Raw genomic sequence first — 26,916 nt, forward strand, 5'->3', positions numbered from 1 at the left:
GAGTATATGATTCGGTGTCAGTTGTAGTCCTCTTCACTCACTCAACCTTATGGGTCAATGTGTTCATGAAATTATACTGCAGCTTTTGAAAGTGAATGGATAGGAAGAGTTAAAAACTGTAGGGAGGGCAATTCCAGATAACGCAGGAAAGAGCACAGGTGTATTAACATAGTGCACCAAGCAGTGACTACTCCTAAGTCACACTGATTATATCCTCAGTGTTAAAAATCTGAACTCAGTTACAGCAGGGGGGTGCTATTGGACTGAAAAACAAGAATAAGAGGCGGTTTAGACCACTCCAGTGTGTCACTTGGTAGCCATTGTGGCATTCATAGAAGCTGAAAACAGCCTCTGAGAAGATTACTCAATAAAAGGGGAAGACAGGCTTCAAACCCTCATTTCTTATTCAGAAAAAGCAACTAATTATACTTAAATAATTATTTGATTGTTCAAATTGAAAGTCACTATCAAGTCTCATATACATTCTGATAACAAAGGAAACACTTACGTTCCTGTAAATGCCAAAAATAGTTCCAATAGATACCAAGCAATCAATATTAGAAGAGCCATCCAATGGATCAAAGCAGACCACATATTTACCCTAGAGAAAAAGCAAATACAAATTAGACCGGCTAATATCTATTTGTAAGTGAAATGCTTTTAAAAAGCTATTCAAAATCCTCTCTTCAACTATGTATTTCATTTTCCTTTGCCTACTCCTATCTTCTTCTATGCCTCTAGCTTTGTATCTATCAAGATGTTTTCTGAATGATCAGTGCCTCAATTTGGCTCATACATATAATGTAAGTTATAGCTGTACATTAATGTCCTCATGCTCATGACAGATAAATGATGAATTAACAATGATATCCTAAACATCTATAGGGACGTTTTCTTCTTAGTAGTGTCTATAAAGAATGATTTGGAGATGCCGGTGTTGGACTGGGGTGTACAAAGTTAAAAATCACACCAGACCAGATTATAACCTGGTGTGGTGTGATTTTTAACTCTATAAAGAATGTTATTCAACAAGAAGCCCATTCTGGGAGATGATTTGTTTGCAATATTCCAAGTAAATTCAATCACTCGTTCATGAACAATCTCTGCAGAAAACTCTCCTGAGGGGGCATAGTTATCTTTTTTATTCACTCACAGGATGTGGACATTGCAGTTATTCACTGCCCATTCCTAACTGACAATAGGGCAAGAGTCAACCTCATTGTGATGATCTAGAGTCACATAAGGCTAGGCCAGGCAAGGATGAAAAATTTCCTTTCCTAAAGTACATTTGTGAATCAGAGGGGTTTTTCAACAACTGACAACAGTTTCACAGTCATCATTAGTCTCTTAATTTCACATAAAATGTTGAATTCAAATTTCACCACGCGTTCTGGCAAGATTCAAATGGGGGTCCCCAGAACATCATCTGAATCTCTGACTTAATAGCTGAGCAATAATATCACAAGGCCACCACATCCTATTTGCGTTTAAGAATTAAGAACAGCAAAAATTAGCATGTAGAATGGTGGACAGAGTGAAGCTAATTGGTGACAACTAACATTCCCCGAAGCCATCCTTCCCTAGTCACTTCACCTACAAAAACATTTCCTGAAATCACACAGTTAACATGAGCCACAAATCAAGCTCTTTTGTTCATGCCACAATGGCAGTAGACTCTAACATTCAATTTGAACATTTATTGTAGAATTACTTTCAAAATATTTTGTTGTGATTCAAACAGGACTCTCACGTTTAATATGTCTTAAATCATTTCTCATTTTGTTGTGACTGGTTTTTGCAACGTGTACAATAAAACTAATGCATCTGGATTTACCTCCTTTTCAAGAAGTTACCTCACAAATAGAAAAATAAATAAGAGAGATATTGAATTTATTTATTAATAGATTATAGCTAAAATATTGACCTAACTTTGCAAATGCTGCTTTGTGTTGGTCCAGCAATTCATGCCCCTTGATTTTAGAGTTAAGTTCACACTTTTGCATTACTGGCGGGGTACCTCAACTGCTAATCCTGGTCCTATAATTTATGTATAAGTAATCATCATAATGATTATTGAGAAAACCAGCAAGGCACAGAGGACATGCAATTATAAAGCCATCCATTCACCACATTTATGATACACTCACTCTTCTCTCAGGTTCCACAATTATAGCTTCTTTGTTCTCCTCTGTCACTAACACAGAAGTACTATAGGATGATTTCAGCAGATTAATGATGAGGTCATTTGACAGAACGTCCAATTTCTTGACTTCATCCCCCGTCACATTCACAGTCCCTGCAATTCCATACCTGAATAAAATAATATATTTTAGCATTTTTAAACAACATATGTCCACTATATATAGCATAACACTGGAGGTAAGCCATTTTGTGTGTGATATTTTGTAGTTTGACCAAACAACCTTTTTAAATGGCAATGCATAACGACTCAAAGTCACTTTTTTCACAAGTATTTCCTTAGACATAACTCCCTGTTCTGCAGAGTTTTTAAGCTGTTTACAATTCGTTGATCATCCCCTGCAAACAACTTCGTGGGAAACTTGCCAGTAATATTATATTTTATTAAATTTTCTTTATTGAAATTTTATTTATTTCCAACTTCATAATGAAATTATTTTGCTTCTTTCCATTCTTTTGCACCTAATTCCTATGTTTTATGAAATATTTAGGTCCTTCTCCTGCACCTAGTTTCTATGCTTTATGAATGCTATAAAACAGCCTACTTTTGTCTTGCATTTTCCTTGCGATAAACACAAATATTCCATTTGCCTTCTTAATCACTCTCTGAACCTGCAAACTAACTTCATATTTATGCTCTAGGGCACACTATATATCTCTAAGTTCTGCATTCTCTCAGTTTTACAAACTCTAACCATTTAAACAGTATAGTGTTCTTTTATTTTTCCTCCAAAGTGGCTAACTCCACATTTAGGCGAACGTGAGGACTGCAGATGTTGGAGATCAGAGTCAAGATTAGAGTGGTGCTGGAAAAGCACAGCAGGTCAGGCAGCATCTGAGGAGCAGGAAAATTGATGTTTTGGGCAGGAACCCTTCATCAGGAATGAGGCCTCATTCCTGATGAAGGGCTCCTGCCCGAAACGTCGATTTTCCTGCTCCTCGGGTACCGCCTGACCTATGGTGTTTTTCCAGCACCACTCTAATCTTAACTCCATATTTACCCAATTATATTACATCTGCCAACTTTTTGCCACTCAGTAACCTGTCTATATGTCTTTGCACATCACTAATGCAGATTGTAAATAATTGAGGCTCCTGATTTATCCCTGTGGCATACCATTAATTGCAGTTTGCTCACCTAAGAAATACCTATTTGTTCTTGCTGTCTTGCTTCCTATTAGTTAACTAATTCTTTGCTCATCCTAATATTATTTGAAAATAACAAATGCTGGCGATCATAGTGGATCAGACATCACCCATGGAGAGAGAGATAGCTAACGTTTTGAGTTCGAGGTTGCCCTTTCCACACTTCACTTCAGCTCTGATGAAGAGTCATCTAGATACAAACCATCAGCTTGCTCATTCTCCATGGATACTGTCTGAACCGCTGTGATCTTCAGCATTTGTTGCATTTGGTGAGACCACACTTGGAGTATTGTGATCAGTTCTGGTCTCCAAATTTGAGGAAAGACATTCTGGCTATTGAGGGAATGCAGCGTAGGTTCACGAGGTTAATTCCTGGAATGGTGGGACTACCTTACACTGAAAGACTGGAGCGACTGGGCTTGTATACCCTTGAGTTTAGAAGACTGAGAAGGGATCTGATTGAGACATATAAGATTATTAAAGGATTGGACATTCTGGAGGCAGGAAACATGTTTCCGCTGATGGTGAGTCCCGAACCAGAGGACACAACTTAAAAATACGGGGTAGACCATTTAGGACAGAGATGGGGAGAAACTTCTTCACCCAGAGAGTGGTGGCTGTGTGGAATGCTCTGCCCCAGAGGGCAGTGGAGGCTCAGTCTCTGGATTCATTTTTAAAAATGTTGGATAGAGCTCTCAAGGATAGTGGAATCAAGGGCTATGGAGATAAGGCAGGAACAGGATACTGATTAAGGATGATCAGCCATGATCATATTGAATGGTGGTGCAGGTTCGAAGGGCAGAATGGCCAACTCCTGCACCTATTGTCTACTGTCTACTGTCTATTGTCTAATATGTTATTTCTTTTGCCATGTGCTCATGTCTTGTGTAAATAATCTTTGCTATGGTATTTTAGCAAATGCCTTTTGAAAATCCAAGTCCATCTTCCTTACCCTCAAAATCTCAAAGAAAATTAAAATAAATATAACTATAGTTAAATATAATTTCCTTTTCACAAAACCTTGTCGATGCTGCCTGATCACATTATGATGTTCAGAATATCCTGTTTTAACTTCCTGAAAATGGGGTCCTACAACTTCCCTGTGACACTGGTTAGAATAACTAGCTTCTAGTTTTCTGTGATCCTCATTTTTGAATAAAAATGAAACATCAGCTACTTTTCAATCCATTTGGACCCTTGTGTAAGCTACATAATTTTGGAATGCTTTTATGCTTCTACTATGGCTACAACCACTTCTTTTGAGACTTTAGGATGCAGACCATCCAGTCCTAGGGACTTGTTAGATTTTAGATTGATTTTCTCAGCACTTTGTCCTTGGTGATGCTGATTATTTTAAGTTTCCCCTTCTCTTTAACCATTTGATTTCCAAGAGTATTTGCAAGTCTCGAAGGCAGACACAAAAAAACACCTGTTCAATTCCTCTACAACTTCCTTATTTTCCATTATCAGTTCCTAGACTTGCCTCTCTCAAGAGGACCAATACTGGTTTTAGTTACTCTTCTATTTAAATAATAATAGAATCTCTTACTATCATTTTGATGTTGCCAGCTAGCTTTCATACTTTTCTCTTTCCCTCTTATTTTTAGTCTTCATTGGTGGTTCTTAAAATCAATCCATCTTATCCATCTGGTAAACTACCACTAACTTTCACATAATTGTGCATTGTTTCTTTCACTTTGATGCTATACTTATCTTTTGTATGCAATTGAGTGATAGGCATTTCTTAAAGAGATTTTATTTTCCATGAGGATTAATCTTCACTGAGTTAGGAAAACGTATTGGAAAATCTTCCACTGCAACTCCACAGTCCTATCTTTTAATTTAGTTTTCCATTTTACTTTGGGCAGCTCTACCTTCGTACTTTTGGAGTTACCTTTATTTAGGTTAAAAACTAGTCTTGGACCCACATTTCTCCCCTTCATACTGAACATGAAATTCCATCATGTTATGACCATCTAAAAGATTATTAATTAATTCTATTTCATTGCACATTACAAGGTTTCAAATAGCCTTCTTCCTGATTGACTTAAGAATGTACTGTCTGAAGAAATTGTCCCAGAAGCAGTCAAATTTATTTTTTCATGCCATATATGGCAGTCAGATTTTCCAATCTGCATGTACTGCGAGGAGAGAGATGGAAGCTAGGAGAACTTGGGGTAATAAATAGTGATGTCCTGAAAAGAGTCCATATTACACAACAGAAGGTGCTAGAAGTCTTAAGATACATTAAGGTAGATAAATCCCCAGAACCTGATCAAGTGTATTCCTAGGACATTGTGGGAAACTAAAGAAGAAATTGAAGAGCCCATGCAAAGATATTTGTATCATCAAAAGCCATGAGTGAGGTGCTGGAAGATTGGAGAATGGCTAATGTTGTGCGTAAATTGTTGGAAGGAATTATGAGAAATAGGATCTACATGCATTTGGAAAGGCAAGGACTAATTAGGGAGAGTCAGCATGGCTTTGCATGTGGGAAATCATGTCTCACAAATATGATTGAATTTTTTGAAGAAGTGACCTTGAAGACAGATGAAGGCAAATCTGTAGATGGTGCCTATATCGACTTTAGCAAAGTTTTTGACAAGATTAGATTAGATTACTTACAGTGTGGAAACAGGCCCTTCGGCCCAACAAGTCCACATTGCCTCGCCGAAGCGCAACCCACCCATACCCCTACATCTACCCCTTACCTAATACTAATTTAGCATGGCCAGTTCACCTGACCTGCACATCTTTTTGGAGTGTGGGAGGAAACCAGAGCACCCGGAGGAAACCCACGCAGACACGGGGAGAATTATGTGCAAACTCCACACAGAGAATCGCCTGAGGCGGGAATTGAACCCGGGTCTCTGGCGCTGTGAGGCAGCAGTGTTAACCACCGTGCCGCCCACAAGGTGCCACATGGTAGACTGAATGGTAAGGTTAGATCACTTAGGATCTAGGGTGAGCTAGCCAACTGGATACTAAATTGGCTTGCAGGTAAGAGACAGAGGGTGGTAGTAAAGAGTTGTTGTTCAGACTGGAGGCCTGTGACTGACGGTGTGCTGCAGGGATTGGTGCAGGGTTCAATGTTGTTTATCATTTATATAAATGATTTGGATGAGAGTACAGGTGGCATGGCTAGTAAGTTTGCAGATGACACCAAAACTAGCAGTATAGTGGATGGTGAAGAAGGTTATCTAAGATACAATGGGATTTTGATCAACAGGACCAGTGAGCTGAGGAATGGCAAATAGGGCTTAATTCAGGTAAATGCAAGTGTTACATCCTGGTAAGATAAACCAGTTAATGGTAGAGCCCTGGGGAGTGTTGTCAAACAGAGAGACCCAAGGGTTCAGATAAATGGTTCCTTGAAAGTGGTGTCACAGTTAGACAGAGTGGTGAAGAAGACATTTGGCATGCTTTGCCTTCATCAGTCAGAGCACTGAGTACAGGAATTGGGATGTCATGTTACAGCTGTACAAGACATTGGTAAAGCCATATTTGGAGAACTGCATAGAACTCTGGTCCTTTTATAGGAAATATGCTATTAACTGAGAAGGGTGGGGAAATTATTTCCAAGGATGTTACTGAGACTAGAAGATTTGAGTTACAAGGAGAAGCTGCATAGACTGGGACTTTTTGACCTGGAGTGAAGGAGGCTGATGGGTGATCTTATAGAGGTTAATAAAATCACGAGCAGTATAGTTAAAGCAAATAGCCAAGGTCTTTTCCCCAGAATAGGGGAGTCCAAAACTAGAGGGCATAGTTTGAAGATGAGAGGGGAAAGATTTAAAAGGGACCTGAGGGGCAATCTTTTTAGACAGAAGGTAGTGCACATATGGAAAGAGCTGTCAGAGGAAGTGGTAAGAGATACAATTACAACATTTAAAACGCGGTTGAACAGGTATATGGATAGGAAATGTTTCGAGGAATATGGACCAGATGCCGGTAAATGGGACTAGTTCAGTTTAGGAAACTTGGTTGGCATGGACGAGTTAGGCTGAAGGACCTGTTTCCATGCTGTAAAACTCGAAGTGAAGACTTTAAAATTCCTTGCATTATAGCAGGGATAAGTCTACCTTAAGAACTAGTATTCTAACTTATTAACTTGAAGACAAATTTTATTCGAGGCTCTCTTTCTGCTGAATTGCCCTAAAATTCATATGCAATGGTTAGTCATTTTTTAAATCATGTATGAGATGTGGGCTTCACTGTCTAGGCCAACATTTATTGCCCAACCCTAATTATCTATGAGAAGGTGTTGGTGAGTTGTCTTCTTGAACTGTTGCAGTCCAAATGCTGCAGGGACTTATACAGTACTCTTATTGAAGGAGTTCCAGATTTTGACCCAGTGACAAAGAATAAAAAATAATATAGTTCCAAGTCAGGAAGGATTGTGGCTTGGAAGGAAACTTGAAGGTGGTGGCATTCTCATATATCTGCTGCCCTTGTCCTTCTAGGTGGAGATTGCAGGTTTAGAACATAGAACATAGAAAGGTACAGCACAGAAAAGGCCCTTCAGCCTATGAAGTTGTGCCAAGGATTAATCCTAATGTAAAGTTAAATAACTTTACCTACACACCCCTCAATTCACTGCTGTCCATGTGCATGTCCAGCAGGTGTTTAAATGTCCCTAATGACTCTGCTTCCACCACCACCGCAGGCAACACATTCCGTACATTCACAACTCTCTGCGTAAAGAAAGTACCTCTGACACCTCCTCTATACTTTCCTCCTAATATCTTAAAACTATGACCTCTCGTCCCAGTCAATCCTGCCCTGGGGAAAAGTCTCTGGCTATTGACTCTATCCATGCCTCTCATTACCTTGTATACCTCAATCAGGTCACCTCTCTTCCTCCTTCTCTCCAGACAGAAAAGTCCAAGCTTAGTCAACCTCTCTTCATAAGGCAAGCCCTCCCAGTCCAGGCAGCATCCTGGTAAACCTTCTTTGCACCCTCTCCAAAGCCTCTGTATCTTTCCAAAGTAGGGCAATCAGAACTGGTGACAATATTCCAAGTGTGATCTCACCAGGGACTTGTAGCGCTGTAGCAAAACCTCACGGCTCTTAAACTCGATACCTCTGTTAATGAAATCCAAAACACCATAGGCTTTCTAAACATCCCCCTCCACTTGGGTGGCAACTTTGAGGGATCTATGTACTTAAACACCAAAATCCCTTTGTTCCTCCACACTGCCAAGAATCCTGTCATTAGTCCTGTATTCAGCATTCAAGTTCGACCTTCCATAATGCATCACTTCGCATTTATCCAGGTAGAACTTCATCTGCCATTTCTCAGCCCAGATCTGCATCCTGCCTATGTCATGCTGCAGTCTGCAATAGCCCTCAATATCATCAACGGCACCTCCAACCTTTGAGTCGTCTGCAAATTTACTAACCCACCCCTCAATCTCCTCATTCAAGTCATTTATAAAAACTACAAAGAGCAAAGGCCCAAGAACAGAGCCCTGCGGGACACCACTCAACACTGATCTCCAAGCAGAATACATTCCATCTACAGCCACTCTCTGCCTTCTGTCAGCCAACCAATCCTGAATCTAGATAGTCAAATCTCCCTGTATCCCATACCTCCTGACTTTATGTATGACTCTACCATGGGGAACCTTATCAAATGCCTTGCTGAAGTCCATAAACACATCTACTGCTTGACCTTAATCGACTTGTCTTGCCACCTCCTCAAATAACTCAATAAGATTAGTTAGGCATGACCTGCCCCTCACAAAGCCATGCTGACTGCCTTTAATCACGCTATGGCTTTTTCAAATAGTCATAAATCCAATCCCTCAGAATTCTTTCCAAAACCTTGCTGACCACAGACATTAGACTGACCTTTTGGTCAGGTTTGGATGGTGCTGTCTAAAGGTCTCTGATGAATTCCTGCAGTGCATTTTGTAGACAGTACACACTGCTGTTACTATGCATTCAATGAATGTTGAAGGTGTTGGATGAGGTGCCAACTAACTGGTTGCTTTTTCCTGAATCTGTGCCTAAATAATACTGCCTCTTCTGTGCCCCTTATTATCACATAATATGAGATTTATTTGTTTGAGTTTTAAAATGATACCACTTCAACTATTAAAAATGCTTTCAGCTAGTTTTGTTAATATCATTAATGTTTCAAAGCTAATCAATTTTTTTCATGTTCAGAAACCCTAGCTGATTCCTAGATAAGGCAACTGAAGCTTTTTTCAAATCACTCATGGGATGAGGGCATCTCTGGTTGGGTCATCATTTATTGCCCAAAGGGTAGTTCAGATTCAACACATTGCTGTTGGTCTGGAGTCACTTGTAGGCCAGATTGGATAAGGACAACAGATTTCCTTCCCTCAAGGGCATTAATGAACTGGATGAGTTCTTCCTGACAATGGTTTCAAAGTCATCTTTAGAGTCTTAAATCCAGATTCTTCTATTGAATTTAAACCACACCATCTGCCATGCTCCCCAGAGGATAGCTAAGAATTTGGTTTATTAGTTTAGCAATGCTGCCACTGGGCCATTTCCTCCCCACTATCTGTCATCCTACCACACGTTTAAAGGAAATGCTGATGTGTGCTTGAGTGGATGAGTGGATTCATGCTTAATGGGGTTTTACTGATTACAGTGACAGGGCTTTGTCACAGTCAGTCTGCTGCTTGGCCCTGCACAAGCATGGGATCCATACCTTCTAAGTCTGGGGTTTGGGCCATGGGCAACCCTCCAGGTCAAGCCTGAGATTACACAGAGGTCAGTCAGAATGCTGTTCAGAGATCTGGGGTGAGCAGTTGGAGCTGTCCAACCAGATCAGTTCATGAGGTGGACCACAGTCTGTCATGAGGGTTAAATCATTAATAGTTGCTGCATATAAGCTTGGTTATTAGGATTCACGATATCCTTCATGTAGCAGGCAGTGTAAGTATTTGAATGGTCTTTATTATATTGGGTCACAGAGAGAATAGTCACAGTAAAAGAAGGCAATTGCAGGCAGTTGACTGGGATTTCATAGTGAATGGAAGGGGCAGCAAGCTCTCAATGGGAGTTTATGCAGACCATGGTTACTGTAGCCTCTATTTGGGAAAAATGTAAGGTCAATAAAAACATACCGATCCTCAGAATCATGGGCCCTGGATGTAAAGCACGCAGAGTAATATTAATGTAAAGAGGTTCAAATGAAGTAGCAGGAGGGTGAAGGGTAATGGGACAATAACCGGTGGAATTTGCAAGTCACTCAGATGGACATGAAGTTAGAACGTCATCATGTTGGATTGAAAGCCAGAATGGCTGAAACCACATGCAGAGTGAGAGGAATAAGTCTTTTTTTTTTACATGACCGAGTTACCAATAATATTTTGAGGCCCTGCTACAGGCAGTTGCAGGAATCATGCATTCCCTGATGAGGCAATGCTACTGATCTGCCTTCAATACTCACTTCGTTCTGAGACAGTAATTATCTGATAAAACAAATGACAGGTTATGGTCTCAAACAATCATGATGTTTACAAAACTGTTTGTCTCCTTATCATGTAAGTCTAATACTGTAAAAAGGAAATTAAAAGCTGAATCCGGATTTGGCAACAACGATGAATAGCACGTTCTGAAGAACAACACATTAAAGTTGTCATGTCATCACAATGAAAAATTAGCCTGCAGGGACATGGACTGCTACATGGCAGGGAGATCTTTGGGTGTGACTTTGGGTGAGGACAGGGTGTTTCATGATGGCGTGCTGCCAGAAGTATACTTCCAAAGGAGCACAGATATGTTGGATATCCACTGTGCAATTAGATAAGGTCAAATACATCAGAGCTCAATTTCAAGGCATTAAAATATTTCCTTGTAAACCATCCATGACAGACTGTGTGAGGACATAACATTCACACTCAGTGTGATTATCAATGAGCAAGGGCTCAAGTGTTTCTTCAGCAACACTGCATCATCGTTTTGATTTTCCCACAGATCACATGCTCATGGAACTGAAATGGCAAATGTATCTCCTGGTTTTCGAAGTTAAAAATCACACAACACCAGGTTACAGTCTAACAGTCCAATACTACCTGATGAAGGAGCAACACTCCGAAAGCTAGTGCTTCCAAATAAACCTGTTGGACTATAACATGATGTTTTGAGATTTTTTTATGTTTGTACACCCCTCAGACCAACACCGGCACCTCCAAATCCTGATTTCTATGTGGCCTTGAGAAGGCAGCAGATAAGGAGACAGCAAATACAAGACCTCCAACAAGAACAACCTCCAACAGCTGCCACAAAGCATCCAAAGGAGAAGCAAAAGGACTAAATCCATCAAGAAGCTGCAAACAAATGGTGAAATTAAGCTTTGTAGGCTTCACTGCAGTTTCCTGCAAATATCAGAGTGATAACAGGAATGTGTAGTGCAGTTTTACCCACATGAGAGCCACCATTTGCATACCTTTACTTCCCTAAGTTCCTTTAGACCCTTCCTTCAACTGGAATCTTTCAATGTTTCAGGGTGTGTCGAGACGGTTGCTATGACATGGTTGAATATCACATTTAACTCAAGAGACACTGCGCGTTTTGCAGGTTTTCTCTACAGACTGCTACAATGTGAAGAATGGTGTACAAATAAATTGCCCAGTGAATATCTGCCAATCTCTTGCACTTCCTTGTAAAACTCATTGAAAAAAGCTTTCCCTACAGAAATGTATGGCTTCATCACCTATTCCATATTATTACTTGTTAGGTCAATATATTTGTGAAATGATATTTGCAGATCAGGATCTGGTACATTCACTGGACATTGCCTTTAGCCTCAGTGTCATCTGTGCAAAGATTGCTGACATGTGAAGCTACCTGCAGTGGTAGACTTGTGAGAAATGAGAAAAAGCATGGTGCCTCCAACTTTAAACATCTTTGGGATATATGATGAGGCTCCTTATCACTCATATGGGTGTGACTTAAATGAAAAGAATACTACATAAGACAATGTAACATTGCAAACAGAAATATTTTGAGAAAAGTGATTGGTTATTCACAAAGATATACCACACATACCAGTTTTGTGCTCTCAGTATGTTTCCTTTCCTTCCCACTAGTCTGAGTGATGTCCTGAATAGTCCGGGAACCCCGCACTGCCCAGTTCTACCTCCTTCCCAAGATCCACAAGCCTGACCACCCTGGCCGACCCATTGTCTCAGCATGCTCCTGCCCCACTGAACTCATCACTACCTACCTCGACACTGTCCTATCCCCCCTAGTCCAGGAACTCCCCACATACGTTCGAGACACCACCCACGCCCTCCACTTCCTCCAAGACTTCTGTTTCCCTGGCCCCCAACGCCTCATCTTCACCATGGATATCCAATCCCTCTACACCTTCATCCGCCATGACCAGGGCCTCCAAGCCCTCTGTTTTTTTCCTCTCCATACGTCCCCAACAGTACCCTTCCACTGACACTCTCATTCGTTTGGCCGAACTGGTCCTCACCCTTAACAATTTCTCCTTTGAATCCTCCCACTTCCTCCAGACCAAAGGGGTAGCCATGGGCACACGTATGATCCCCAGCTATGCCTGTCTCTTTGTTGGCTACGTAGAACAGTTGATCTTCCATAATTACACCAGCACCACTCCCCACTTCTTCCTCCACTACATTGATGACTGCATTGGCGCCACCTCGTGCTCCCGCAAGGAGGTTGAGCAATTCATCAACTTCACCAACACATTCCACCCTGACCTTAAATTTACCTGGACTATCTCTGACACCTCCCTCCCCTTCATGGACCTCTTCATCTCCATTAATAACGACCGACTTGACACCGAGTTTTTTTTACAAACCCACCGACTCCCACAGCTACCTGGATTACACCTCTTCCCACCCTACCTCTTTCAAAAATGCCATCCCGTATTCCCAATTCCTCCGCCTCCGCCGTATCTGTTCCCAGGAGGACCAGTTCCACCACAGAACACACCAGATGGCCTCCTTCTTTAGAGACCGCAATTTCCCTTCCCACGTGGTTAAAGATGCCCTCCAATGCATCTCATCCACATCCTGCACCTCCACCCTCAGACCCCACCCCTCCAACCATAACAAGGACAGAACGCCCCTGGTGCTCACCTTCCACCCTACCAACTTTGCATAAACCAAATCATCCGCCGACATTTCCGCCACCTCCAAACAGACCCCACTACCAGGGATATATTTCCCTCCCCACCCCTTTCCGCCTTCCGCAAAGACCATTCCCTCCGCGACTACCTGGTCAGGTCCACGCCCCCAAACAACCCACCCTCCAATCCTGGCACTTTCTCCTGCCACCACAGGAACTGTAAAACCTGCACCCACACCTCCTCCCTCACCTCTATCCAAGGCCCTAAAGGAGCCTTCCACATCCATCAAAGTTTTACTTGCACATCATTTATTGTATCCGTTGCTCCCGATGTGGTCTCCTCTACATTGGGGAGACTGGGTGCCTCCTAGCAGAGCGCTTTAGGGAACATCTCCGGGACACACGCACCTATCAACCACACCGCCCCGTGGCCCAACATTTCAACTCCCCCTCCCACTCTGCCGAGGACATGGAGGTCCTGGGCCTCCTTCACCGCCGCTCCCTAACCACCAGACGCCTGGAGGAAGAACGCCTCATCTTCCGCCTCGGAACACTTCAACCCCAGGGCATCAATGTGGACTTCAACAGTTTCCTCATTTCCCCTTCCCCCATTTCACCTTAGTTCTAAACTTCCAGCTCAGTAACTGTCCCCATGACTTGTCCGGACTTGTCCTACCTGCCTACCTTCTTTTCCACCTATCCACTCCACCCTCTCCTCCTTGATTTATCACCTTCATCCCCTCCCCCACTCACCCATTGTACTCTATGCTACTTTCTCCCCACCCCGACCCTCCTCTAGCTTATCTCCCCACGCTTCAGGCTCACTGCCTTTATTCCTGATGAAGGGCTTTTGCCCGAAATGTCGATTTCGAAGCTACTTGGATGCTGCCTAAACTGCTGTGCTCTTACAGCACCACTAATCCAGTAGTTGGAGCAGAGCCTGCTCTGTGGTTTGTACCCTTGACTTGAAAGACTTTGGTACTTTACCCCCAGGTGTCTTTGGGCTTAGAGGACCCAGGCCTGTTGAGTGTCTCCTGCCTAAATGCAGACTCACCTTCCCATAATTTGTATAGTGGTACACTTTGAGATCACGGGCAGTGGAAAGATGGAGGACCACAGCACCTCCAGAGTGTACACAGAAGCTTCTCGAGTGTCTGTGTTTCACTTTAGTCTAGCTTTATTTCTCCATTTTGAAGGAGTTATATAAAACTCACAGCATGGAGATTTTTAAGCTTTTCAAAGAAACAATCTTTCCTGCTGGCTTTTCTCTTTCTGAATTCATAACAATGAACACAAAATCAAAAAATATCACTAAGAGTCATCCATCTCAAACAAAAATTGAAACACACTGTTCTCAGGTAAAAGTGCAAATTAGCTATTTTTTAATGCAAAAAAACTTTAATTCTTGGATACAAACCTTTCCTTAACTGTGAGTAACCATTTGGATAACTCATCTCTTTTACTGGAATAATTACAAACCAGAAACAAGAACAGGAGGGTGCATTCACTGTTCTTGGATCAATGGTGAACTTGGTGTGCTTGAGTTATAGGCAGGGCTGCTGTATAGAGATCGGGGCCTGTGATTTCAGGTCCAGTCCTGCTACAGATATCACTTCTTCAGTTCTTTGGATAAGTAAGACCATTTGACATTATGATTTTTAACTCTGACTTTTTTCCTGGAAACAAGTTATCAGTTAAATTATAATTATCTTAAGTCTATGCATGGTTTGCTAATTTCCAAATACTGTATTTACCAGGCTTTCCCCCAGTGAAATTACATTTAAAATTTAACTTTTAAAACTAAAACTAAAACTTTTAAAATTAAATCTGTAATTATGTGAACCATAATATTAGGCATACATGAAAACTTGGAGGAGTTGGAAACGTAATAAGTTTTAAGCAGGTGATATGGGGGAGGGGCAGACAAAGCATATAAAGGGAAAAGTCAGGGTGAAGACATGAGATATTAGAATACACCTGCTGCTTCTGTAGGCTTGAAAGAAATCATAATGGAACAAGTAAAAATCAAAAAGTGTGTATCATGGAGAGGTAATGACACATTAATTTAATATGACCAAAAAAATGCAAAGAAGGGAAACAAAATTGAAGTAAAAATTGTGATTGTAATTATTAAACTCAACGAAAGGCAGCAAAGTGTGTCATTGAAAGATGAGCTAACTGATGACGTTCATTATTCCTTTATAATTTTGAGACAATTAGAAGGCAAGCTTACAGTGCAAAGGTAGGATCCCTTCCTCCTCCTATAGGTGTGTCATAATGTGTCTGAACATTGAAATAACTATAATGTATATTGTTTGATTTTTTTCTGATATAATTTAGATATTGCAATATTTTATCAATTGGCCATAACAAAATCATGCGAAGGGAGGGGAAAAGTTAACCAAGGCTTCCACTTTGGATCTTGTGCAGTAGGCTTTTGTTAATAGCAGGTGAGTAGATTGATTGTATCTAATTTCAAAATTACTCTTTTATATAGTAAGACCACAGTTGTCAGTGGAAACATTGATATTATCAATATCTCCTTTTTTACTGCCACTTGCAGGCAGTTTGTTAAAGTACTTAAACTTTCCAGTATAGCCACACAAGCTTGGTAACTTAAAGGGGGAGGCATTGCAGTGTAGTGCACATGTCCCTACCTCTAGATTAAGAGACCTGGGTTCAAGTCCCACCTGCCATAAGGGGTGACACTGCTGCCTCACAGTACGAAGGATCTGGGTTCGATTCCAGCGTTAGGTGACTGTTTGTGCGGAGTTTACATCCTGTGTCTGCATGGATTTCTGCTTTCCTCGCACAGTCAAAAGATGTGCAGGCTCGGCGAATTAGCCATGATAAATGTGGGGTTACAGGTTTAGGGTGGGGGCTGGGGTTGGTTCTCAGTGGGATGCTCTTTAGAGGGTCAGTGCAGACTGGATGGACTGAGTGGCCTCTATTTGTAATGTAGGGATTCTGTGAAAAGGCTGACTTCCAGGGACTTGGTCAGGTTGATGCACAGCTTAAAAAGAAAATTACATTATAAGGTAGAAAATCATTCTTAGGTATTTTAACTTAAAAAAAAGGGATTTCCAAATAAATTCTAAAGAAAGCCTGTTCAAATAATTCTTATCCTTTTCTAAAGCAAAATTCACTCACCAATGTTGCATAAAACAAATTGCATGCAATTGTTTATGCTACATAATATTTGTTAAGCTAATGAAGGTCATTGACTTACAAATGGGCAAGACCTGCTTTTCGCACAGCACAGGAGATGGCCTTGATTGCAGTTAACAGAGAATTTAAAAGCTGCGTGAATTCCCCTGTCCCTTTTGCTTTCCTTCCCTGTTCCATGACAAACCGGGTCATCGTTTGGACGTCAGTATCAAAAGGCGACTGATCCGACATTGTGCCTTATTTCCTTCTTCTTTACTGTAGCGTTAATGAAGTTCTGAGTGGATCCAGCCCGACCAGACTAGCTATTTAAAGTATAGAGTGGTGAGCCAAATAAGTCGAACAGCTGCATGTACATGTGACTAAGCTTAAAGTCTATGAGCGATCAGAGTTTGCATATTATTTAAGTGGAAATGACTCTGGGTGACTGCTAAAATAGCAAAATTTTCAAATTTTGTCAAATCTAACTTTGGTTCAAGATCTCTAATTGAATTGTTCGCTATTCTATAGGTAGATTTGGATTTGAAACATGAAATTTGTTGTTCACAAAATTGCATTCATTGTAGCGCTGAAAGGCTTATTTGTGCATCTGTTACTTTGAGCTAAAAACTAAAGGTAAGAATCAATATAATTGTCCAAACATTAGTGCAACCATTACAAAATTGCAAAAAGTTCTGTTATTCTGTCTTGAAAGGTCATGCAATAGAAAACTGTGGCATATAAAAGAAATTTCCCCTGACTGAAAATGCCAGCGTTCTCCTGTGACAGACTGGAATCTTTTAGCCTGTAATAAAATCTTGGGAGAGCATTTAGGTGAGTGATATGTACCAACTGCAGGGAAACATTACCAGGAGCAGCTAAGTGATTTGCAAACTCATTTTGTGAAAAGGAAAACCTGAAATTATTTGATCTTGCATTTCCATTTCCAATGTAGGAGTGGAAGAAATATCAATGAGTGTCACTGAAGAACAAACCCTCTTTATTTAAATTTATTTCCGTACTCATATCAGAGCTATCGATATTGAACAAATCCTAAGTGCAGATTTTCAGATACTTGCCAGTTGCTATGATCCAATCTCATAATGTTATTGGACAAGTCAGGTGCCAAACTGAAACCTGGCTTGGTAGACAATGTTGATTTAATTTTAGTAAACAAAATGATCGGTCACTGAAACATAGTCACTCCAGGCTGTCAAGCTTCTTTAACAAAAGAACAGAAGTTTTAGAAAAGATGAAGAGAAAAGCAAACCAAGATATCTAAATTTGTAAGACTGTTTTGGAAAATCTTAAAGCACACAGCAACACAAAGTTTCCAACTTATTTCTCAACACTATCAATTTACAGAGATTCAAGTCCGAGAGATTATTCCTCCATATAAAATATTTACGTTCTACCTAACTAATTCTCCCCAGTTTCTTTCCAAAACTGAGAGCTTAGACTATCTCAACTTCTAATAATCTGCATGTATTTAACCAAACTTTCCTGGTTTTGGAAGCTACACAAATGAAATGTTTCCACTGAGGTGACTTGCTTTTGACCTCAGTCATGTCTCCTCCAAACTGCCCTAAAAACTTTAAATTCCTGGGATTTCGAAACTAAAATTAATCTTGATTATTCTGAACTGAAAACAAAGCAATGGCCTTCAATATTTACTTCAATATTTCAAGTGCAAATGACAGGGAATCTAGAGTAGTTAATTTATGAATTAAATCAATACAATAGTAATTGCAGCATGGGTAATATTTTGCTGCTGCAGCATTTGGAAGCTGCTGAACACCAAGTTAATCCATAGTAAGCACATCTGTAGTATGTGTTTGCAGCTTGAGTAACTTTGGACCTGAGCTGAGGAGCTGAAGTCAGTGGTACAGACATTGTATCACATCAGTGAAGAGAAAGTGACCTGGATGTTTTGATTCAGAAGGTAATCACACCCATCAGACTAAACAATTCAAAACTGGTCTTGATTAAGGACAGAAGATTGTGACTTCAGGTGAAGCAGATATGGGGACCCGGAATGCATTGCGAAGTATTGGACCCTGTACTTGTCCAATGTTTAAGAGGTTCTTGCAGGTTTTGTGATGAGACTGAGGACCACAACATGATGAGTGAACAGACCTTGGTAGTAGGAACCATTCAAGTGGGGCAGGAAATGGGAATATGGTTGTGATAAGAGACTGTCAATTAGGGAGATAGACACTGTTCTCTGCAGCTGTGAGCAGGAGTCCCGAAGGCTGTGTTGTCTGCCCACGGCCGGAATTAAGGACATCTCTTCAGGACTAGAGAGGAACTTGGGAGAGGGTGGGATCCAGTAGACGTGCACATTAGTTGGACTAAAAAGGATGTTCTGGTGACAGAGTTTGAACAGTTAGAAATTAAATTAAAAAGCAGAACTCCAAAGCTAAACTCTCTGGATTACTGCCTAGCCATGGGCAAACTGACATTGAGTAAATAAAGAAAAGGAGTTAAAAGTTCAAAGACTGGTGTGTTGGAATGAGTTTCAGTTCATGAAGCACTGGTATCAGTGCTTGGGGAGCAGGTAACTGTTCCAGTGGGATAGAATGGGCTAAAGACATAATGACTTCTGGACCTGGTGTAATGCATGTTAGCACATTAATAGAAGTAGCTTCAGAGACAGTGGATACAATAGTAGTATATTTTCAAGAATCACTAAATTCTGGAAAAGTGCCAGAGGATTGGAAAACTGACAATGTGGCAATTTTATTCAAAAAGGGAAGGAGACAAAAATCAAGCAACTGTAGCCAGCTCATTTAACATCTCCTGTTGGAAAAATATCTGAGTCTATTATAAAGGATGTAATAGCAGAGCATTTAGGAATATAGAATATAATAAAATTGAATTAGTCTTTATTGTCATATATACTTGAATAAGTACAAAGTTCGTAATGTTGCTTCTTATGGTGCCATCTTATGTAGAAGGTACCTACGTGCAGAATACTTAATTGTTACAGACTTGAAAGAATCGTAAATAAAAGCTTGGCATAAGAATAAAGAAGTTTTCTTTTTTTAAAAAAGTGCTCAAATTTTAGTCTTTTCACCAAGTACATGCCAGCACCGAGTCCTCAGACCACCTGGGCCAAGTCTATAGAGCACGCTGGATTTTAAACCTTGAGGCCTCACTTCCAGTCCCCAAGAGCCTTGCCTCCATGCCAGGATTTGCCACCACTACAATGGCCTCTGCTATGGGACTCGCCATCCCTAGGCAGGACTGGCATGGGACTAGAATATGGCACAAGATGTTCAGAGGAGATTGGAGGATGGCATTTTGCATCAAGAGATTAATGAGTATTTGGAACTCACTGCCTAAAAGGGTGATAATCTCAAGAATCCTCAAGACGTTTAAGAACTATTTAGATGAACACTTGTAATGCTCTCGTGTGTGAGGTTGCAGGTTAATGCTGGAAAATGAGGATTAGAATAGATAGATATTTGATGATTAGCATGGATATCTTGGGCTGCATGGTTTCTTTCCATGCTGCAAAGATTCTATGACTCGAAGGTTTGCTCGGGTTGTTTCCAGGAATGGAGAGTGTGACGAAGCTGCATCTTTAAAAAGGTTAGGTGGTCCTTGGGTTTTTTTTCAGGTCGTAAAAACACAGGTTCTGATAACTCCGAGTTTGAATGGGTTTTAGGGCCAATTTGTTTACAGCTAACAGATACTGCCTCAGGAACAAGAATTTCAAGTTTAAACAAAAAGATTTGTTTAATGAAAAGGTGAGTGGCCAGTTCTCCCAGCTCAGCTTTTCTCTGGTTTGGTTTCTTTTAGCAGTAGTTGTAAGGAAATACCGGTGGAATTCAAAAGCAAACTCAGGCTGGTTTTCTCTCTCTCTGACTCTTATCCTGTAAGAACTTTTCCAAGCATCTGGTTGTTGTGAGAAGCACTACTTGATGCAATAGTGCATCTCAGTGCCATCCACATCTTCTAAGTGCCCAAACAGTTTCTAATACTCCCCCAAATGCTTTTATTACACATTTGAAATAACATTAGACCAAAGTCCATGGGAACTTCCAGTTTTCATGTATCTTACCCAAATGTTTTATTTATCTATAGACCTGAAGTATGTGTGGCTAGGTTAATCAAGCATAGGAATATTATAACCAGGCTTACTTGTATCCAACCCTAGTAGAGGTACCATCTTTGCTAGGGGACAGATAAAACTGGATCAGTCCCAGCAGCACAAGGGTGATCTAGGTATTTTCTTTTTCTTTCATTCTGGTTTGTTTTAAATTCTAACTACTGTATTCTAAGATGGTGCCAGACAGTGGCAACTGTGTACACTTTCCACTGTACTCCTGTGCTTGGGTACAAGTGACAATAAATCTAACCTGACCTAAACATTAGGCTTTGGGAAATGCTAGTGCCATGGCAGACCTCTAACCCAGGAAAAGTTCTTAGCCATCGACTTCTTTGCAGATAAACATTTTGATTTCTTCAAAAATGACTAAGGCTCCTATGTCCTGTTGTGCATCTGTCTCCTGTAAGTTGCCAGGATGTCGACCCAGCCAGCGTCTTCATGACTCAAGATTGCATTGCTTTGACAAAATCAAGAGTCATTGGCTTGCTAAATACTTTAACTGGATTACCACTGCTCCTGGATAGGTTGTCATTACTACTGCAAAACCATTTTCAGGAAAAGAATGAGATGATGGGAACACGTTTGAGCAGTCGGCTGATGTTACCATTTCTGATTTGGCTGCCAATCCACCTCCAAAAGGTGCCTTTACAGGCTGGAAAATCTCTAGTTATTGTTTGTATCTCCTAAAAGGTAACATGCAATGTGCTACATTAGAATACTAAACTATCACTGCTGCCAAATCCTGTTACTGTTTGTTATTTTCTTATAAGTATCACTTTAAAAATGTCAGAGCACAGAATTTCATCCAAACTACAAAAACATAGAACGAAATCTCAAAATAAAACATGATGGACTCATCCAAATATTTATTCATATTCATTCAAGAATGTATAACATTGTGCATGGATTTTATGTAACGACAGAAATAATTCTGATCTCAAGATACACTTCATCAAGAATTTTAGTAACAAAATTATATTACAATTGATATGATTTGCACTGTCAAGTTGGAATGTCACTTTGCACGGAAAAAAAAAAATCAATGTTTGGTCTAGATCCCAGTTTAGAGTTTGCTATTGATATTCATTATTGCAGGGTTTTAGTTACTTGCAATTGTATTGATTTACAATGTCAAGGTACTCTTGAACATCATCTTTGGATCCCATTACAATTGGTGCCCGCTGGTGAATGGATTCTGGTTTAACATCCAGCACTGCCTGTGTTCCTGTTGTGGCCATACCTCCTGCTTGTTCTATAATGTAAGCCATGGGATTGCATTCATATAAAAGCCGAAGCTATAAGAGAACATCCAGGAGGTTAGTTTGACATGGTAAGACTGACAATATAGGTTTTTAGTTTATTACCTCTAAGTAAACCTACCCTAACAGCTATTTTCCACTGATGACCTCTGAAGTCATAACTGGTCACCCAGTAAACATGCAAACTTATTTCCAATCAATGCCATCATTCATCGATGATCCAAGATCTCCAATTCGTTACCTCCTCCATCGTCCATGTGGCTAGCCCTTTGACCAGTTAGTACAGCAGACCCGATAAATTAAGATGACTGGGCTTGACTATTTGCTCACTACTCTATGAGGAAAATGGGTGTTAAATGCACAGGGAAAAAAAAAAGTGACTGAGAAAAAACAAGTAGTGAAACAAAACCAACTTTTTTTTTGAATCTTCAAACTTTGCAAGCTGAAGAAATGAAAACCACGCTGCTGATGCTATTTTTTAGGACCAGATAAGTTGTCTGACAATAATTAAGACTTATAACTGTGTTAAACTAACTGAATTGGATAAGCACTAATATAGAGATGAATTTACTTTGTATCTACCACCCCAATTCAAGAACTTCATATCGCTCAATGCTTTTGTGAGGCAGACAGTAAGAGACCAACTTGCAAAGCTAAATCCTGAGTGGCAAAACTCAAGCCAGCTAAAACTAAGACTGCTTAATTTATTCATTTAATCTTGCATCTGCTTTCACCTGAAATTGCTGTGCAATTCATGTGTAAATAATGGTGATCATTGTCAGCATCACTGCTATTTCAATAGTAAGTTCTGATTTCATATAAATTTAACTAAAACAAACATAATGAAATTTGCCTTCTATTGTTCAAATACTCTTTTCTTTACAAAGCTGCAACTATGAAAATGTAGGCATTTCTGACAAGATCAGCATTTTCTGTTCATCACAAAAATCACTCACTGGCTTGCTCAAGAGGTCAGTGTAAACATCAACCACATTGCTGAGGTTTTGAAATCACATACAAGGCAGCAGTTGTTCTGGAGGACATCAGTGAATCAGAATCTAGTACTGTACTTACATCACCAATACTTATACCATATTTTTATTCTAAATTTATCTGATTTTAAAATTCTCCAGTTGCCAGGGTTTTAGTTGAACTCATGTCTGCAGTTCCTTTGTCCATTTCCATTAAAGAAATCACTCTGGTATCCACCCAAGTGAAACACTTAGAACATCAAGTGCAGATTCTGTACACATTTGCTCCTCTGCATCTACATTTGTAATGCATTTAATCTCATTCAGTTTTAGTTCAGTCATGAGACTCCATGAATCTTAACTGTAATTGTTCATTGGGTATTTGAATGCATTTGTCCCATAAGAGAATTGATGATTAAGAAAAAAAATCCTAAATTATCAGGAATTTCGACACTCAAATGTGATTATAAAGTTCTATGCCAGTGTATATTTATCAGTACTTTGATTACTGAATTACTGAGATATAGCCAACAAACATGACTCTGAGTATTCACGATTAAGAGCTTAGCTAGCAAACAGACTAGTGCAGAAGGCGATTCTGATTTAGTGTTTGCAAGTAGGCCTTTGGCATTCTTAAGATAATTCTGAAGAGCTAGAGTTAAGTTGATTTCTTTCATACCTTTCCTTTCGGACTTTTTGAGTTGGCAGGGTATAAGAAAATCCCTCCGTACATCAGTGTTCTATGCACATCTGCAACCATAGAGCCAATATATCTCGCACCATAGGGAGAGGTACCATCCTGTGGGTTAAAGATAGGTAAAATGACTTTCTGGAACAATGACGCTGTATGATTTCTATTGAAAAAAGTGATGTTCTTTACTACACCTCTGGATATTTCTTCTTCGTAATGTACTGTGAAACTGGAGTATCAAAGTACTTTGCATAGCCTTCATTAATACTGTAGATATTCCCTTTCTTCTTCATGGTCACATTCTTGTTCACCAAAACAAATTCTCCAATGGCCTAATGACAAAAATTATTAAGGTCAGTGCAAATGATGAATACATAGTTCAAAGAAAAGGATGTAATAATAACTGAAAACTTAGTAACAATTGCAAAGTATTTAATGTACACATCGCTAGCAAAATAAGGTTGCATTTCCAAGCAGACAGACATTTACGTGGTCAGTGTTTTAGGTCAAATAGCTGATAGTGAGACAAAGATACATAAATTTTATTCGCTGGATTTGTGTAGTCATGTCTTGTTGTTTTCAAGGTCAATTAACTTGCACATCAGAAAATGCACAGGAGATAATTATAACTTCTAGATTTAGATTTGTGCTCCCCCAAGCAATTTTTTTTTCCTGCTTTTCACACCTACCTCTTAAAAGTATATCCTGATGATTGAATCTTGGTTCCAAGATGTACAGCTATGGGATAGACTTAGGATGGCCATGGATACAGAAGCAGCCACAGGAACGGCCAAGTGCCAAATTGAGGTTGTCCAAAAGGTATCTTGGTTCTCTAGAACTTCATTTGTTTTCTTGAACATTAGGGTCTTTGGCCTTTACACGCATTTGTTAACACACTCATTTCCCATGTCTACACATGTGAACTTATGCAATCCGTGTTCATCATTCCCATGGTCCATATTCACCCCTATGCCAACTCATGCCAACTCCCCCTCCCCACCCCCCAGCCCCCCCACTGCCTCCCCGCAACATTTCCCCTCTTTAACAACTCACATCGCATTCACCATAGGCAGACCACTGGAGCCAAGCTAAGATTAAACAAAAGTGAAGGTCTAAATATCCATTACTTTCAGTACATTACAAAACTCCTAATCAGAAAAGCCCATGGTACTGGAAACCAGAATTGTAGTATGAATAAGGTACAGCAAAGAGCCACGAGGTGGTTTCTCCTATTCAGACTTGCCACAAGAGACTCCTATGATGCCATGATAAACACTCCTCAATGGCTGCCTCCAACAATAGCAAGATTGGATCGTGCTTTTATGGTTGCAGGCAAACTGTGGGCTCAGCAATTAATGATCCTTATGGATTTTCCCCAATATTAATAGCCTAGAAATCTTTGTTTTTTGCTCATTTATGATTCTGTGAAACCTTACAAGAAATTGCCAATTGTTCAATGATTACAGATTAATTTTTCCTTGATCTTGTTAGGCCATGAAAACTAAATGTGGTTGAATGAATTAGAGGAAAGTGCTATTGAACATAAAATTTACTGATTTTGAAATCACAAGCAGGTTTCAATAAACTGATGGTCACAATTAAATTGTACACACAGCACCATGGTTTCTGGGGAAAAAAAGCACAGTAAAAGATCTTACTGGATCCAACATAAAGCAGTTCACTCCATTTCCTGAAGATAATACCAACATTGTGGCACTGCCATACAAAGCATATCCAGCTGCTACGATGTTACGACCTGGTTGCAAGGCATCCTTTTCACTTGGGGGGCCATCAGTAGTCTTAATATGAAAAGAAAGATGACGGTTATCAGACTGATATTATTAGAATGGTGTACAAAGATTCTACAGGTTAAAGGGTGAATATCTTGATTTGGAACTTCAGAAATCTTTGCAGCAAATTATCAGTGGAAATATGGAGGTTGTGATTTGGTATGCATTGAACTATGTGAAAAAAACATTTTTGTACTTTTTGATTTTATAATTTTTATAATATGCATTTTTAGGTATTTTTGAGCTCCTAGAAGGTGGATGTTTAGAGGTGTATTGTCTGGATAAATTGAGCAAATTGAAACCACAATGTGATGCATGTGATCCAGTGATCGTTTATACAGGAAAGAGTTAACAGTGGACTGTTCATGTGTTGAAGACATGTTGTTTGAGTTGTCACTAAGGAATATGATGATAGGTGGTGATCAAGATCTGAGCATGACAACAAAGGAAGAGACCATGGGATAATAAGATAAAAGGAGAAGGCATAAGAGTCAGTCTACAGATTTTAAGAAGACACAGATTTCTTGAAGCAGAAGTTGTTGGTGTCACTAGCATAAGTGGAAAACAACAGTCTTCCAAACCAGGATATGAACTTCCACAATTGTTCGGTATAAATTTTGTTGTTTAATAAATTGCCCTGGTACCACTGAATCAGGAATCCCTTTACCTAGTCTCAAAACTGCTTGCATCTGCCACTGGTGGCATTATGGACCCATTATCAGTAGTTTTCATCAAATGGGATTGAACTTCTTTTCTGCACTGATATTACAAGGAATTAGAAGGGCTGAAAGCGGTCATGAAAAGTCATTAGCAAATTGAATTAAGGAGAATCCCAAGGCTTTTTATAGATATATAAAAAAGTAAGAGGGTAGCCAGGGAAAGGGTTGACTCACTCAAGGAGGGAATCTATGTGTGGGTGAGATTCCTAATGAATACTTTGTGTCAATTTTCACCAAAGAGAAGGAATTGGAGAATGATCTCAGGGAAGGGAATGTCAGATTTTTAAGCCAAGTTACTATTAAAAGGGAAGAAGCATCGTGCATCTTAATAAATGTTAAGGTAGATAAGTCCCTAGGTCCTTCAGTGGTGGGATCTATCACAAATTATGTTAGGAGGGAAGAGAACAAATTGCTGGAGCATTGACAGACATCTTTGTATCCTTTTTAACGATAGGTGAGGTCCCAGAGCACTAGAGAATGGCCAATGTAGTCCCATAGTTTAAAAAGGGTAGCATGGATAATCCAGGAAATTACAGGTCTGTGAGCCTCACATCAATGGTCGGAAAATTATTGGAAAAGATTCACAGGGACAAGACCTCTATGCATTTGGAAGCAAATGGACTCATTAGTGATGGACAGCATGGTTTTTGGGGGAGATTGTGCCTCACTAACTTGATTGAGTTTTTCGAGGAGGTAGCCAAGATGGTTGATGAGGGAAAAGAGGTTGATATTGTCTACATGGACTACAACAAAGCCTTTGGCAAGGTCCCTCATGGCAGACTGATACAAAAGGTAAAGTCACA

At 40.0% G+C, this 26,916-nt stretch overlaps 2 protein-coding genes across 2 annotated transcripts in view; both read right to left on the reverse strand.

Moving 5' to 3' along the window:
* LOC140486861 (fructose-1,6-bisphosphatase isozyme 2-like) overlaps positions 1-16,900 on the reverse strand; it is a 58,058-nt gene extending 41,158 nt beyond the window's left edge. The window contains exons 1-3 of the mRNA XM_072585914.1: positions 16,655-16,900; positions 2,148-2,310; positions 509-601 (exon numbers count right to left, since the gene is read on the reverse strand). Of these exons, the coding sequence (XP_072442015.1) occupies positions 509-601; positions 2,148-2,310; positions 16,655-16,824 (426 nt within the window). The 5' untranslated portion in view covers positions 16,825-16,900. The remainder of the gene's footprint in view (positions 1-508; positions 602-2,147; positions 2,311-16,654) is intronic.
* A 4,616-nt stretch (positions 16,901-21,516) lies between these two features.
* The window catches only part of LOC140486874 (fructose-1,6-bisphosphatase isozyme 2-like), a 30,622-nt gene continuing 25,222 nt past the window's right edge, over positions 21,517-26,916 (reverse strand). The window contains exons 4-7 of the mRNA XM_072585915.1: positions 25,263-25,403; positions 23,799-23,936; positions 23,593-23,712; positions 21,517-21,978 (exon numbers count right to left, since the gene is read on the reverse strand). Coding sequence (XP_072442016.1) covers positions 21,787-21,978; positions 23,593-23,712; positions 23,799-23,936; positions 25,263-25,403 — 591 coding nt within the window. The 3' untranslated portion in view covers positions 21,517-21,786. The remainder of the gene's footprint in view (positions 21,979-23,592; positions 23,713-23,798; positions 23,937-25,262; positions 25,404-26,916) is intronic.

This window comes from Chiloscyllium punctatum, chromosome 2 (assembly GCF_047496795.1).
Source record: "Chiloscyllium punctatum isolate Juve2018m chromosome 2, sChiPun1.3, whole genome shotgun sequence".
NCBI classification, from domain to species: Eukaryota; Metazoa; Chordata; class Chondrichthyes; order Orectolobiformes; family Hemiscylliidae; genus Chiloscyllium; species Chiloscyllium punctatum.